Source organism: Coregonus clupeaformis, chromosome 18, assembly GCF_020615455.1.
Source record: "Coregonus clupeaformis isolate EN_2021a chromosome 18, ASM2061545v1, whole genome shotgun sequence".
Lineage (NCBI taxonomy): Eukaryota > Metazoa > Chordata > Actinopteri > Salmoniformes > Salmonidae > Coregonus > Coregonus clupeaformis.
The window spans coordinates 42,437,956-42,452,991 of NC_059209.1; the positions used below are offsets into that span (position 1 = coordinate 42,437,956).

Here is a 15,036-nt window from a genome sequence, read left to right on the forward strand (position 1 = left end):
TACTGTCTTTTATCGATCGCGGTTATAATATCGTTTAGAACCTTGAGCGTGGCTGAGGTGCACCCATGACCGGCTCGGAAACCGGATTGCATAGCGGAGAAGGTACGGTGGGATTCGAAATGGTCGGTGATCTGTTTGTTAACTTGGCTTTCAAATACTTTCGAAAGGCAGGGCAGGATGGATATAGGTCTGTAACAGTTTGGATCTAGAGTGTCACCCCGTTTGAAGAGGGGGATGACCGCGGCAGCTTTCCAATCTCTGGGGATCTCAGACGTTACGAAAGGGAGGTTGAACAGGCTAGAAATAGAGGTTGCGACAATTTCGGCATCTAATTTTAGAAAGAAAGGGTCCAGATTGTCTAGCCCAGCTGATTTGTAGGGGTCCAGATTTTTCAGCTCTTTCATAACATCAGCTGTCTGAATTTGTGTGAAGGAGAAGCGGGGGGGGGGGGAATGGGCAAGTTGCAGCGGAGGGTGCAGAGCTGGTGGCCGGGGTAGTGGTAGCCAGGTGGAAAGCATGGCCAGCCGTAGCAAAATGCTTATTGAAATTCTTGATTATTGTAGATTTATCGGTGGTGACAGTGTTTCCTAGCCTCAGTGCAGTGGGCAGTTGGGAGTTGAAAAGTTGCATATCGCGGGGGCTGTTTGATGCTAATGAAGTACGCCACAGGATGTTTTTGTGCTGGTCAAGGGCAGTCAAGTCTGAGGAGAACCAGGGGCTATGATACCCCACATGGCAATTTCTTGTCATCGTTGGTAGCTATCTGGCCATCCAGAATCACAACTCACAGGCTTCTGCCCCATTGAAGCGTTTTTGTGAAGTTGTCAGCTAACTTATGACAACAGGCACAACTCTGATATAAAGTCATTTTTTTCCAAAGTTGTCGCTATTCCACATACCTCCATTTATATCAGTTGATTCGTAACAACCTAACCATTACGAACATCTATTCAATCAAATAAGCCTCATTAGCAAACTAGCAATTACATATTTTGTTAACGCTTCGTGGATTTTCGTGGACAGATTTTGGGCAGAGTGAAACCTCTTGCTTCATCTCTTCCTCTCTGAATACAGCTAGTCATTCTTCTTCTTCTTCTGTGGGTTTTATGGCAGACTACATCCAAAAGTTGTATTGCCGCCACCAACTGGACAGTTTGAAACCAAAATTAAAATTAAAATAAATCCATACTTAATAGTGATCTAACAATCCACCCTAATAAAAATAGTACATTGCCAAAACAAACAAAACTCCCACTTCTTCCTTCTTTTAGTTCTCCATATCTCCCTTCTCAGGCTCTATGAACTGAGAAGGTGGTACAGTTTTCGCTAATATTCCATGTAACTCCTTTGCTGTGAAATCTTTCAGCCCCAGGAACCGCTCCGCCGCAATCACAATGATTTCAATCTTCCTAGATATTTTCTCCACCTTGGCAATGCCATTTATCACCACTGCGATAAAGGCCACGAAGTCCACCTTTTTAACCTTTAAAATGTCAGGATCCTCTTGGTGTAAGACAATCCCTGCAGCCTGCAGTGAAGGCCTATACACTACCATGGACTCTTTCTGGTGCAACATTCAAACCCTCAACCCTTTTCACAGCTTCTGCATATGAAATGTTCTGCACAACTCTGACTTTGGCCACCTCATTCTCTTTTACCCTTGTGGGGCATTCAGAAGACGTGGCTTCATGATTCCCACCCCAATTACAACATGTCACATTTTCTTCACCTTTATAACACATGATATGATATTTTCCACATCTTGTACATAGGCTTCTCCCTTCTGCAAACACTTTTTAAAAAAAATGTATGCACTCACTAACTGTAGGTCGCTCTGGATAAGAGCGTCTGCTAAATGACTAAAATGTAAATGTACATTACCAAAAGCTTTACAATGTTCACACTGAATTGTTCTTGGGATAAATGCTCTAACTCTGTAGTTAATATACCGTAACCGCACTTCATCAGGGAGAGACTACATTTCAAAAAACAAAAGAACAGATAAACTCTTCACTTTTTCCCCATTCACCACTCACCACTCGATTCATCCGACGTGCTTCAATCACTCCAGGAATAATTTTCATCTCTTCCAAATCAACTTCCCACGAAACGCCAGATATAACCCCCTTGAGCGGTGCCCTGTTCCGAAGCGACACACAACACAGTTCCTTCTGATTGGCGGAATCACAAACAATCTAAACAAGCCCGCCTCTCGTGATCCTCACATCCTTCACTTTACCCGGCACTCTCTCCACCAGTTTGGATAACTCAAGTGGTTTCTTCAAGATTGGTCCTCTGCTCAGCTGCTCCTTATTAACAAACCGTACTCCTACTAGATACGAAGGGACATTCTCATCACTGTAAACCACTTTGCTCCGTTTTCCATTCTTTTGAACAATACTCAAATTCTCCCGCCACTGTATTCAGATTCCACTTCATAACCCGCTTCCGCCATCTTCCGTCCACTCACAGCTACAGTCAGATACTTCTCCTTGGTTAAATATTAAACTGTAGCTTCTGTTTACCTCTCGTCATAATGTCACTACATAGACCGTATATATAAAGCTTCACACAAACGAGGGAAAGGTTTCCATTCAGTGTCTGGAGAAGATGGCGGCGACGTGTTCAATATTGCCCAAGGGCCAACTACTGTACAGGAATGCAGTCAAGTTGCAGGTCACAAGGTAAAGTGAAACTGTTGGAAGTTTTAAATGCTTACATTTACTCGCATCTTTGATCAACAATTGTACTTAACCTAATCTTACAAAGCGCAATTAAATACTTTGAGAATGTGAACCACAATTATCTAAACTAGGTCGCTTTGAATCGTAGACTAATTATGAAAGGGACGATATATCCAACAATAACTGGCTGCTAAATGTGTACGTTATGTTCAATTGTTGGTCAAATGATGAAGGTTCAACGATTGAAAGGAGGATACATCCTGATTAATGATGAGAAAGTTGCACTAACTGAGTCTACTAGCCTACTTTAATAATTTGCTAGGCAACTGAACTTTGACCCATTTCAAATGGGATCTACTGTGTGGTGTTATCACTTTTCCAATGCTGACACAATGTAACTAAACCCTTTGACAACATGGCAACTGAATAAAACAAGCAACAACTACTCGATCCTTTCCTCTGACTGCAAATTCATGTCAGCTTGCAATATTCCATATTCTATATTTAAGCAATAAGGCCCGAGGAGGTGTGGTATATGGGCAATATACCACAGCTAAGGGCTGTTCTTAGTCATGATGCAACACAGAGTGCCTGGACACAGCCCTTAGCCGTGGTATATTGGCCATATGTCACAAACCCCCGAGGTGCCTTATTGCTATTATAAACTGGTTACCAACGTAATTAGAGCAGGACAAATAAATGTTCTCATTCAACTGACCAGACTAACATAAATGGCTATTGACCACACTCATACCCAGGGTGTAGGCTACTCATCATAGCGTGATAACTGCAGTGCCACCAGTGGACTCACTTAGATTTCATGGCCCATACTGATCAGACATTTTTTTCTACTGTATATCAATGCCAAGTTGCCTGATCCTGCAAAAAGTCTAAATTCTTTTGATTCTTTAAATTCACTCCAAAAATGTTTTTGTGTAGGAGGTTTTCAGATAAAGGATGGTTCCAGTCTATGTTTGTGCACAAAGTGGAGACCAGGAAAGATGCCCACTCCAACCTGCTGTCGAAGAGTGAGACCAGCGACCTCTACAAAATGCAGTGTATGTAATAATATATGATATCCTCCTGCAGCAACACATCTATTTACTCTTCTAGAGGAGGGGTTGAGGTTCAATAATAAACTAAATGTGATACAAATACAGCAAATTATATTGAATTGGATTCATTTGCCTTGTACACGGCATAGCCTCTGTGTGACATTTTATCGTTCCGTCTCTGTGGAAAACCGTGAAAGGATCATCATAATTTAATGCATATATTGCACCAAGGGACCTACAGGAAGATGCATGCAGAACTGGGGCTAAATAAAGTGAGAATGTGTAATTACATGGTATCATTACAATACTATCATGTTTTTTGTTGTGACAAAAATGTCATTAGAAATGTCTAGTTCTCATCACATAATTTAACTTTGATAGTTTGTCCTTTGACTTGTCTATAACTTTAGCTTGACCATTATAACCAGCAGGAAAATTGGGTTAGAAAGACCATTACAACCAGCAGGGAAATTGAGTTAGAAAGACCATTACAACCAGCAGGGAAATTGGGTTAGGAAGACGATGATCCAAAAATAGTTCATTTGCAGAAGGAATAATGCATTAGTCCAATAATATGACTGAAGCTGCTGAGTATGTGATATGATATTTTCATTTGTTTAGCCTAATGTCCACCCACCAATATTCACTGGCTAATTCTGTCCCTTTCTCTCTCAGTTCACAATGTCAAGCCAGAGTGTCTGGAGGCGTATAACAATCTAGAGTGAGTTCATCTTTCATTTTTAGTTTTTCTCATGTGCTGTAAATGCTAACTGACAGACTCCTCTTTTGGTCATTCACAATAGATATTTTCTAGAGATCTGTGGGGAGGACGGCACAATCAATGAAAATGCAGACATATACAGTATCTGTGATATTGTGTCTTTAAACTTTTCCCTGTGAATTCAGGGCTGAGGTGCAGAGCAAACTCCACTTAGACCAGGACTATCCCTGTGAGGTTGTGGGGAGCTGGAATACTTGGTATGGCGACCAAGACCAAGCTGGTAAGTGGCAGAGACGTCAGTGCATAACAACAGTGTCATGAAACCCGAATCTAATGTTATATAATATGATCTATTGATGTAATCTAATGTTCTCTGTTAACCCTGATCTAATGCTATCACATACCCTTTCCTGAAGATAGGCCTCTTGTACAATGATGACACTCACCAGAAGCTTCTAGCTGGCAGGGTGTAAACAGTTTGGCCAATACAACACTGACCTCTGCTGTCTGTTTGTTGCAGTGCACCTTTGGCGGTATACAGGTGGCTACCCAGCGTTGACTGAATGCTTGACCAAATTGAACAACAATAAGGTAGGCTGTGTAAACTGTGTTTTTAGCATAATAAAAGCAATTAGAAAGGATGTTCAGGACAAATCAGTACCGCAACGTATCATTCAAAATGCATATCAAGTTATATCAGATATTTTTTTATAATCCGATATTGTTTTATATAAATATCAGAGTATACTCATTGTTTTGGGGGAAAAGCATGACTCTACTACTGGCTGACGTGTAACAACTATTCTTCTTTAGTTGACTAATTCATACATTTCAAACAACGTAACTCTTTGAAGGAGTATATGCAATTCAGGAAGGAGAGGAGTAAAATGCTGGTCTCACGGCGGAACCAGCTTCTTCTAGAGTTCAGTTTCTGGAACGAGCCAACACCCAGATCGGGACCCAACATATATGAGATGCGCTCATACAAACTCAAGGTAAGACACTGATTTGGACTAGAAACATGCAAACTGTGGTCATACAGACTTAAAGGGATACTACGGGATTTTAGCAATGAGGCCCTTTATCTACTTCCCCAGAGTCAGATGAACTCATGGATACCATTTTTATGTATCTGCATTCAGTTTGAAGGAAGTTGCTAACTTACGTTAGCGCAATTGCCAACTAGCGTTAGCACAATGACTGGATGGCTATGGGAACAGCTACCATGCAGACTTCCAGTCATTGCTCTAATGCTAGTTAGCGTTGGTTTGTGAAACTAACTCTAACTTCCTTCATACTGGACGCAGATATATAAAAATGGTATCCACAAGTTAATCTGATGCTGGGGAAGTGGATAAAGGGCTTCATTGCCAAAATCCCGAACAATCCCTTTAAGATAAGTAATGCGATGTCCTAGACATAATACGAAATGCGCTCCTACAAACTCAAGGTAAAACACTGATTGGGCCAAGAAACATGTAAACTGTGGTCATACAAATTTAAGATAAATCATGCGATGACCTAGACATATGAATTGCGCTAATAGAAACTCAAGGTAGGATACTGCGTGAGGACACCCAGAGATATACAAACAGTGGTCCTACAGAACACAATGGACATCATGTACGTACCTAAGATAAGATAAATGTCTACTCTTAAACACAACCAACATGTCTGGCTTGACTGTGTATATAATGAGTATGTAGGCCTCCGTCACACTGCATTGTGTACAGAACTGTATGTTTTGATTGCAGCGCCTGCATGTCTAGTAGTGGAGGCTGCTGAGGGGAGGACGGCTCGTAATAATGGCTGGAACGGAGCGAATAGAATGGCATCAAACACATGGAAACGATGTATTTGATACCATTCCACCTAATCCGCTCCAGCCATTACCACTAGCCCGTCCTCCCCAATTATGGTGTCACCAACCTCCTGTGATGTCTAGGAGTATGGTATGTGAATAGGATGCTGTTGCATTCTGTGGGTAAAGGCCACAGGTGGTGATGAAGTAAAAAATTATTTCCTGTGTTCATACTTCAGCATAATTATTTCCAGTAGTTAGGTTTCCATCCAATTGGCGACAGATTTTCATGTGAATATTCTAGAATCCGCATAAAGAAAATATGTGGACGTTTCCACCAAATGGACTTGTTGAGGATAACAATCAGTATGTGATGTAGTGCACACAAAATGTACTTTTTCGTTTTTATGTACCAAATATAAATCTGAAGTTCAATGTGTTTCCATCGCATTTTCAACTCTACTGATAGTTTTACCACAAAAACAGTTGCGTTAAATAGCAAATGTGACTACTCTGGTCTTGGCACCTGCGCTCTAGCCAACAGCTGGCAGGTACAGTGCGGGTAGGCTGTGTGGGTAGGTTAGTCTACAAATCTACATGATGAGATTATTATGGATAAGAGCGAGAATATTAGTATTTGTCAAATGTCAGTCAAGCATCGATCATCATGTCACCAGAATAAGACCCTTGATATTTATTGGAAAGGAGCATCAAGCTCATCACCTTGCACTTTCACCACCCTGTGAAGTTCATCATAACTTATTTCATCTGTAGCCTAATAAACTACATGGTTTACTGAGTTGTAGTGGGAGGACCACACACCATATCATTGTGTGACTCCAAGTTTACTTCCATATGATGGTTGTTATATAAATATTTGCGCATAAAGCGTTTCCACCGCAATTTCCTGCATAATTAATTTTACCGACACAAAGATCCCACCATGTTGAACGAACAAATGTATCTGTTGGCATTTATACATTTACACAAACTTCCTGTTTCCATCACAGCTGTCGTGATGATTATTATTTTTGATACGATATGACTTTACTGGCATAAAAACTGGAAGGAAATGTGGTTAATGACGTCATTGTTTTTCTCTGTCGCCATCCACTTTTAGCCTGGAACGATGATTGAATGGGGGAATCATTGGTAAGACTTCTCATGAGACTGCAATATGTACTTTGTTTGAAAGAAATGTGCATGTACCATATGCATCTAAGTTGCATGTCATTTTGTAAATGATTATTGCATTAAATAATGCTGGTATACAATATGTAATATCAGTAAATGTTTCAGTAGAATGTCAAATATGTCCAATATTGACTGTATTCATGAACTATCTTGATAGGGCGCGGGCGATCAAACACCGACAGGAGAACGATGAGGCCATCGGAGGGTTCTTCTCTCAGATAGGAGACCTGTATGAAGTTCATCATCTGTGGGGTGAGTCAGCTGATGATGCCCGTATACACAACATTGACACTATTTTATCAAATGAATCCAATCAATGCTGTGTTTTATGGAATTATCCTATTGAGTTTGTGACCGACAGTTTACTACTATCAATACACACACTATTGTGCAACACGTCGGATTATTGTTTATTCTCTATGTCAATGTCTTTTGTACCTGCCCCTATTTATATACCATGAATACATGCATACTAAATTATTTGTTCCATCTGCAGCCTATAAAGACCTTCAATCCAGAGAAGAGACCAGAAACTCTGCCTGGCAGAAGGAGGGATGGGATTCTAGTGTCTATTATACAGGTAGGAGAGAACACATGCAAAACACACACACACATAAAGACATCAAATCTAAACCTCTCTGGCAATGCATTGTGATTTTTGTCTTCAACCATGAGAGGTTTCAGAATAATGATGTTTTTCATTTGCATCAAACTCTCAGTACTTCACTATGTTTGTAAGTCTAAATGAATTGTCATCTGTGAATACTGATCATTTCAGATCATTTCATGATAACCGTGTATTACTCTGTCTTGACATAAAATATAGCCTGATGTCTTTTTATCAATGTTTCTCAACTCTGGTCCTCAGTTACCCCCAACAGTACACCACATGAGGTTGGTGGCTCCTTCATTTGGGAGGATGGGCTAGTGGTAATGGCTGGAGCAGATTAACTGGAATGGTATCAAATACATCAAACACATGGTTTCCATATGTTTGATGCCATTCCATTTGCTCAGTTCAAGCCATTATTATAAGCCAGCCTCCACTGCAGTACACTTTTTTAAAATTGTATCCCTGGAGAAACACACCTGATAGACTCATGGAGGGCTTGATGATTAGTTTACAAGTTGAATCAGGTGAGCTTGTCCGAGGCTACAATAAAAATGTGTACTGTTGAGGGTAGTCCCCTGTAGTTCAGTTGTTAGAGCATGGCGCTTGCAACGCCAGGGTTGTGGGTTCGTTTCCCACGGGGGGCCAGTATGAAAAATGTATGCACTAACTGCAAGTCGCTCTGGATAAGAGCGTCTGCTAAATGACTAAAATGTGAATGTAAATGTACTCACGGATTGGAGTTGAGAAACACGGTTTTAGATGTTGAGAAACAGAGCTTGATGTTGAGCTCCTAACATGTCTCTTTGTCACATCTCTCCTCTCCTAGTGCCTTTGATCAGGAGCATGGAGTCCAGGATTATGATTCCCACAAAGAGTTCACCTCTGCAATAACCAGATTCAGTCAAGCGCCCTTTCTGGAAGACCAAAGCGAGAACAGATTATGTGCATTTTTCCTTCTCTCGCTCTCTCACTCTCTCGCTTGCTCTCTTTCTCTTTTGTTGTAGGTGCAGATAATTTAGGCCTACATGTAAAGCTTGAATCTATGAACTGTGGTAGATGGGAACTTTTGATGAAGACTAATGTTTTGGTGCACCGGCAAGCCCTCAGTTTGAAGACTGCATTCAACATAGAATCCAGTTACCACCTTTGCTACCATGGTGAATAGGGGAGAGATGTTTTATTTCACCTAAATAGGTAGATCAATTATATTTCAGGTGAATTATGTGCCAAACAAGAGGAAGGAAATCTTCAATTACTTCAATCAGGTATGAAGTAGCTATAAGACGGTGAATGAAATAGCTATGATAGGGAAATTAACTTGTTGCTACTGTATTATGCATCTTGAGTGTGTTAACATACAGAAGTAAGAAATGCCTACTCAGTGAACATGTAAAAGTATATGCCATATCTCAGTTATAAGAAACCTATAGGTCAATGTAAGCAAATGTGAGTCTTCCATTGTCAACCATCTGAAGAAGCAAATCAATAGAAGTTAATAGATGGATCTTTGAACTGAGAAACGTGGATTATTAAATGTTATGTAATATTTTTCTCTGTCTCATTGATTGTGTTTTATCATCTTGTGATAAATAGTTTCATGTTAATCTATTGATGAACATTTGTTTTTGTTATACATATTATTTGATCTGGAAATGTATTAAATATATGGAAACAACATGTTTTTGCAGTGGTGGTATTGCAGACCCCAAGTTGCAAACACTGTTGTAGAATTGTAAATTTTTTTAGTTTATGGGTATGGGTGTGATAATTAGGCTATGGGTATCATATATTGTCCTATCAGAATATGTTATTATAGACTCCCCTACGTATTTATTTGGACAGTGAAGCTACAACTTTTAATTTGGCTCTATGATCTAGTCCCAACATTTTAAAGTCATAGAAGTTCACGTGTGTGTAGCTTTAAGAGCAAGGGGGCGTGTTATTATATGATGCCTTTTATTTGAATATACAGTAGTGGAGTCAGATTGCGTCGGATGTTGTTCTCTTTATCTGTGACTGACTAATGCGAGACATACGGTTGAATAACTAAGCCGCGAGCGTCTAGTCCTCAGGAATGAAAATAACACACTCAAAACGTTAATTTAGGAACGTTTTATTGGATCGTTCCTGCAAATAGTCAGTCATTCATTCAAACCGATTCGGGGCTTGCGCTATTCAGAACCATGGACTTGCACATTCTGGATCACAGACTGCGAGTGACCAGCATTTGCAAAAATGGGCTGGTGAATTTCACTCACCCCCTCATCAAACTAATTTTCCTGCGGAACAGAACAAGGTAAGGTTGTTTGCATGACGAGACTAATCTAGCTCATTTAAAAACGTCCGCGATCCTAAAACCTGCAAGAAACAAAAATAGGCAGGTTGCAGACATGCTAGCTAGCTAGCTAGTACGCTAATCCTGTCTCATTCATCTGCTATGTAAATGTGATGATAGACTGTAGTTAGCGACGCTATCCCGTTCAATTCAGGCCGTAATTGTGCATGCCATGCTATGTCGATATAGCTAGCTGCACCCTGTTGCACCCCTAAACAATTATTAAAACGTGGACCAAAGGTAACTAGACAACTTAATGTGGTGTACTGTTTATTGTACTTGCCGTCAATGAATGAGCACACCAGTCCAAAATGTAGTAGTGTTTTAAGTTTATCCGAAATAATCATCTGATATACTAATATCAGTCTTTTATTTACTGTAACAGTAGATCAGTAAATGTTTGGCTAGTATTTGAAGAGTGATCATTAGAAAACCTAAAGCATGTTTAGTTATAGGCCTATTAGTAACTATGCCGACAAACAAAACAATTTAATCAGCGGTCAGATACAGGTAGTCTTTGGGCAAGGCGAGTAGGCTAGTCAACACCACTTCACTTTCACTGTTTTCTATTCAGGTACCTGTCTGTTCTTACATGATATGAGGAAAGCACTTTCCTTTCAATGGGACCTAATCACTTCCCCAAGACTTCTGTCATGGCAAAGGCAGCTCTCTCGAAATTCATTTCTAAAGAGGCTGAATTTAAAGCAGAACGGATGGTGGCTGCAGTGGCAATTTTTAGTTAATCCCTGGAAATCCTGCCTTTATTATGTAATTGTTTATGACTCGGCCTGTCCTGCATATGCATCAGCCGGAAGAAAGGATTCAACATCTGGCAGATACTAACAGGCTAGCAGTATTTTATATAGTAGTAGCCTAATGGTAGGCCTATGTATTCAGATGTGGAAAGGGGGCTCAACATACACGGTAGGCCTACATAGTTTGGGAAGAAATGCCATTCATGCCAAGTTGGAGAAGGCCGTTTTTAAAAGGTGATTATATAGCCTAGACCTCACTTGGTGTTCTGTGAGGTCTAAGCAGCACTACTGGCTGTCTTCATGGACTTGCTTATTATAAAAGTTTCACAGATCAATCCAGTAACATCAGTCTACTAGCCCAGACGCCATACTCCTCTGACGAACGTCACTGATGTTAGAGTTTGCCTTGACTCCCTTCTGACACACAACGGTAAGGTGTGCATCAATTCACGAACATGATGACGACACTTCCTTTAGATGTATAGCTTCTAAAGGTGTTAGTCACCTAAAGAGTTCCTCAGCTTCTCTCTCCAGTGAGTCATTAGCAGGTTATTCATTGTACCTGCTGGCCTATGGATACACTTCATGACAGGTCAGCTACTAGGGTTGAATCCAAAGAACAGTCAGAATGCACTAGAACTGCCGTGGCAGGCAGTATCAGCTTAGGGACTTAGGCTGCTAGCCTACGTGGGTTTTGACTCTCTTTGTTGTTGCTTTGTAGTTATGTCATATCATTCTGTTGTGTCCTGGTCGTTTTCCTGTTTTGGGGTGAGGATCAGGCCGTGTGGAAAAAGGATGGTTTAGGCTGAATTGTTTTTGAGTTACCATGAATGTATTTGGGGAACATAACAACAACCCTAATATAAACAAAATTGTCTTTTTTAGACAGCTTCACAGTATAATTGGTTTTTGACTACAGTTCTCCCTCTTGTAGGCCTCTGCAATTCATTATAGTATAGGCTACCCAAGAAAGGGCACAAAATCACTCAAAAGCGAACAACCATGGGAGGAATTTTAAGGATAGGCTACCTAACCACTCAGCAGTCAGCACAGGATAGTAGCAAGCAGATCTTGTAGGCTGTTTTCTTGTTGCAGCTCTGTCTGACAATCTATTCTAGAATATCTGTATGAGTGTATTATTGAATCTTAAGTAGCCTACTCCAGTGTTCAGCAATAACTAGCTGGTAATGGTAACTTTATTGATCAGCTCTCTCTCCTTCTCACACCACGTTTCTGTTTGAGGCCTTACTTTTTTTCTGAGGCTTCTTCTTGTCAGTGTTATTCTTCTGGTGAAACAAGCACCGCCAGCCTACATGATAAGGGTTTGAAGAAAAGGTTAAGGAGGAGGATTATCTCTCTCCCAGCTGAACTGAATGTCTGCTACAGTGTTAATTTATGAAGGCTGTGTGTGGTGGGATGCACACTCATACTGTATAATGTTAGCCAATAGCCTATGTTGCAGCGTGCCCTCTTCACAGTACATCCCCTTTCCTCTGCAGCTTGCTAACGAGAGGGCATGGGTCGCAACTCTGAGCCAAAACAATGGGGATTTTTTTCCTCCATTTGCCTGCTACAGTAGGCAGTCAAGGGCCCTGGGTTAGCAGCATGGGGGAGTGCTGGGTGCCTGCTACAGTAGGCAGTCAAGGGCCCTGGGTTAGCAGCATGGGGGAGAGCTGGGTAAACTTTATCCATTGTTCATTAGAATACACTGTGAAAGTGGAACGCTCATTAGGTCAGCCTACAGCCAACCGCAAGGTTACACACATACACCATGTTCATCCAGAGTTGGTGAACATGGTGTAATAAATACTAAGGAAGTCTCGAGGTTTTGCTCGCCTGAGGTAGAGTATCTTATGATAAGCTGTAGACCACACTATTTACCAAGAGAGTTTTCATCTATATTTTTCATAGCTGTCTATTTACCACCACAAACCGATGCTGGCATTAAGATTGCACTGAATGAGCTGTATAAGGCCATAAATCAACAGGAAAACGCTCATCCAGATGCAGCGCTCCTAGTGGCCGGGGACTTTAATGCAGGGAAACTTAAATCCGTTCAACCTAATTTCTACCAGCATGTTAAATGTGCAACCAGAGGAAAAAAAACTCTAGACCACCTTTACTCCACACACAGAGACGCATACAAAGCTCTCCCTCGCCCTCCATTTGGCAAATCTGACCATAACTCTATCCTCCTGATTCCTGCTTATAAGCAAAAACTAAAGCAGGAAGCACCAGTGACTCGGTTAATAAAAAAGTGGTCAGATGACACAGATGTTAAGCTACAGGACTGTTTTGCTAGCACAGACTGGAACATGTTCCGGGATTCTTCAGACAGCATTGAGGAGTACACCACATCAGTCACTGGCTTCATCAATAAGTGCATCGATGTCGTCCCCACAGTGACCGTACATACATACCCCAACCAGAAGCCATGGATTACAGGAAACATCCGCACTGAGCTAAAGGGTAGAGCTGCCGCTTTCAAGGAGCGGGACTCTAACCCGGACGCTTATAAGAAATCCCGCTATGCCCTCCGACGAACCATCAAACAGGCAAAGAGTCAATACAGGACTAAGATTGAATCGTACTACACTGGCTCTGACGCTCGTCGGTTGTGGCAGGGCTTGAAAACTATTACAGACTACAAAGGGAAGCACAGCCGCGAGCTGCCCAGTGACACAAGACTTCCAGACGAGCTAAACCACTTCTATGCTCGCTTCGAGGCAAGCAACACTGAAGCATGCATGAGAGTACCAGCTGTTCCGGATGACTATGTGATCACGCTCTCCGTAGCCGATGTGAGTAAGACTTTTAAGCAGGTCAACATTCACAAGGCCGCAGGGCCAGACGGATTACCAGGACGTGTACTCCGAGCATGTGCTGACCAACTGGCAAGTGTCTTCACTGACATTTTCAACATGTCCCTGACTGAGTCTGTAATACAAACATGTTTCAAGCAGACCACCATAGTCCCCGTGCCCAAGGACTCTAAGATAACCTGCCTAAATGACTACCGACCCGTAGCACTGACGTCTGTAGCCATGAAGTGCTTTGAAAGGCTGGTCATGGCTCACATCAACAGCATTATCCCAGAAACCCTAGACCCACTCCAATTTGCATACCGCCCCAACAGATCCACAGATGATGCAATCTCTATTGCACTCCACACTGCCCTTTCCCACCTGGACAAGAGGAACACCTACGTGAGAATGCTATTCATTGACTACAGCTCAGCATTCAACACCATAGTGCCCTCAAAGCTCATCACTAAGCTAAGGATCCTGGGACTAAACACCTCCCTCTGCAACTGGATCCTGGACTTCCTGACGGGCCGCCCCCAAGTGGTAAGGGTAGGTAACAACACATCTGCCACACTGATCCTCAACACGGGGCCCCTCAGTGGTGCGTGCTCAGTCCCCTCCTGTACTCCCTGTTCACCCATGACTGCATGGCCAGGCACGACTCCAACACCATCATTAAGTTTGCCGACGACACAACAGTGGTAGGCCTGATCACCGACAATGATGAGACAGCCTATAGGGAGGAGGTCAGAGACCTGGCCGTGTGGTGCCAGGACAACAACCTCTCCCTCAACGTGACCAAGACAAAGGAGATGATTGTGGACTACAGGAGAAAAAAAAGAGGACTGAGCACGCCCCCATTCTCATCGACGGGGCTGTAGTGGAACAGGTTGAGAGCTTCAAGTTCCTTGGTGTCCACATCACCAACGAACTATCACGGTCCAAACACACCAAGACAGTCGTGAAGAGGGCACGACAAAGCCTATTCCCCCTCAGGAGACTGAAAAGATTTGGCATGGGTCCTCAGATCCTCAAAAAATTCTACAGCTGCACCATCGAGAGCATCCTGACTGG

General features: G+C 41.9%; 2 protein-coding genes across 2 annotated transcripts in view; both read left to right on the plus strand.

The window, feature by feature from the left end:
- The first annotated feature begins 2,430 nt into the window (after nucleotides 1–2,430).
- Nucleotides 2,431–9,616, plus strand: LOC121530777 (protein NipSnap homolog 1). Its single transcript, XM_041836007.2, has 10 exons — nucleotides 2,431–2,684; nucleotides 3,624–3,742; nucleotides 4,415–4,460; nucleotides 4,646–4,740; nucleotides 4,981–5,051; nucleotides 5,315–5,455; nucleotides 7,382–7,413; nucleotides 7,613–7,707; nucleotides 7,952–8,035; nucleotides 8,895–9,616. The coding sequence occupies exons 1-10, from the start codon at nucleotides 2,611–2,613 to the stop codon at nucleotides 8,957–8,959; spliced, it is 822 nt and encodes a 273-aa protein (XP_041691941.1). The 5' UTR covers nucleotides 2,431–2,610; the 3' UTR covers nucleotides 8,960–9,616.
- Nucleotides 9,617–10,053: 437 nt separating this feature from the next.
- Nucleotides 10,054–15,036, plus strand: part of LOC121530775 (cytosolic arginine sensor for mTORC1 subunit 1) — a 45,276-nt gene continuing 40,293 nt past the window's right edge. Inside the window, exon 1 of the mRNA XM_041836006.2 lies at nucleotides 10,054–10,364. Coding sequence (XP_041691940.1) covers nucleotides 10,252–10,364 — 113 coding nt within the window. The 5' untranslated portion in view covers nucleotides 10,054–10,251. The remainder of the gene's footprint in view (nucleotides 10,365–15,036) is intronic.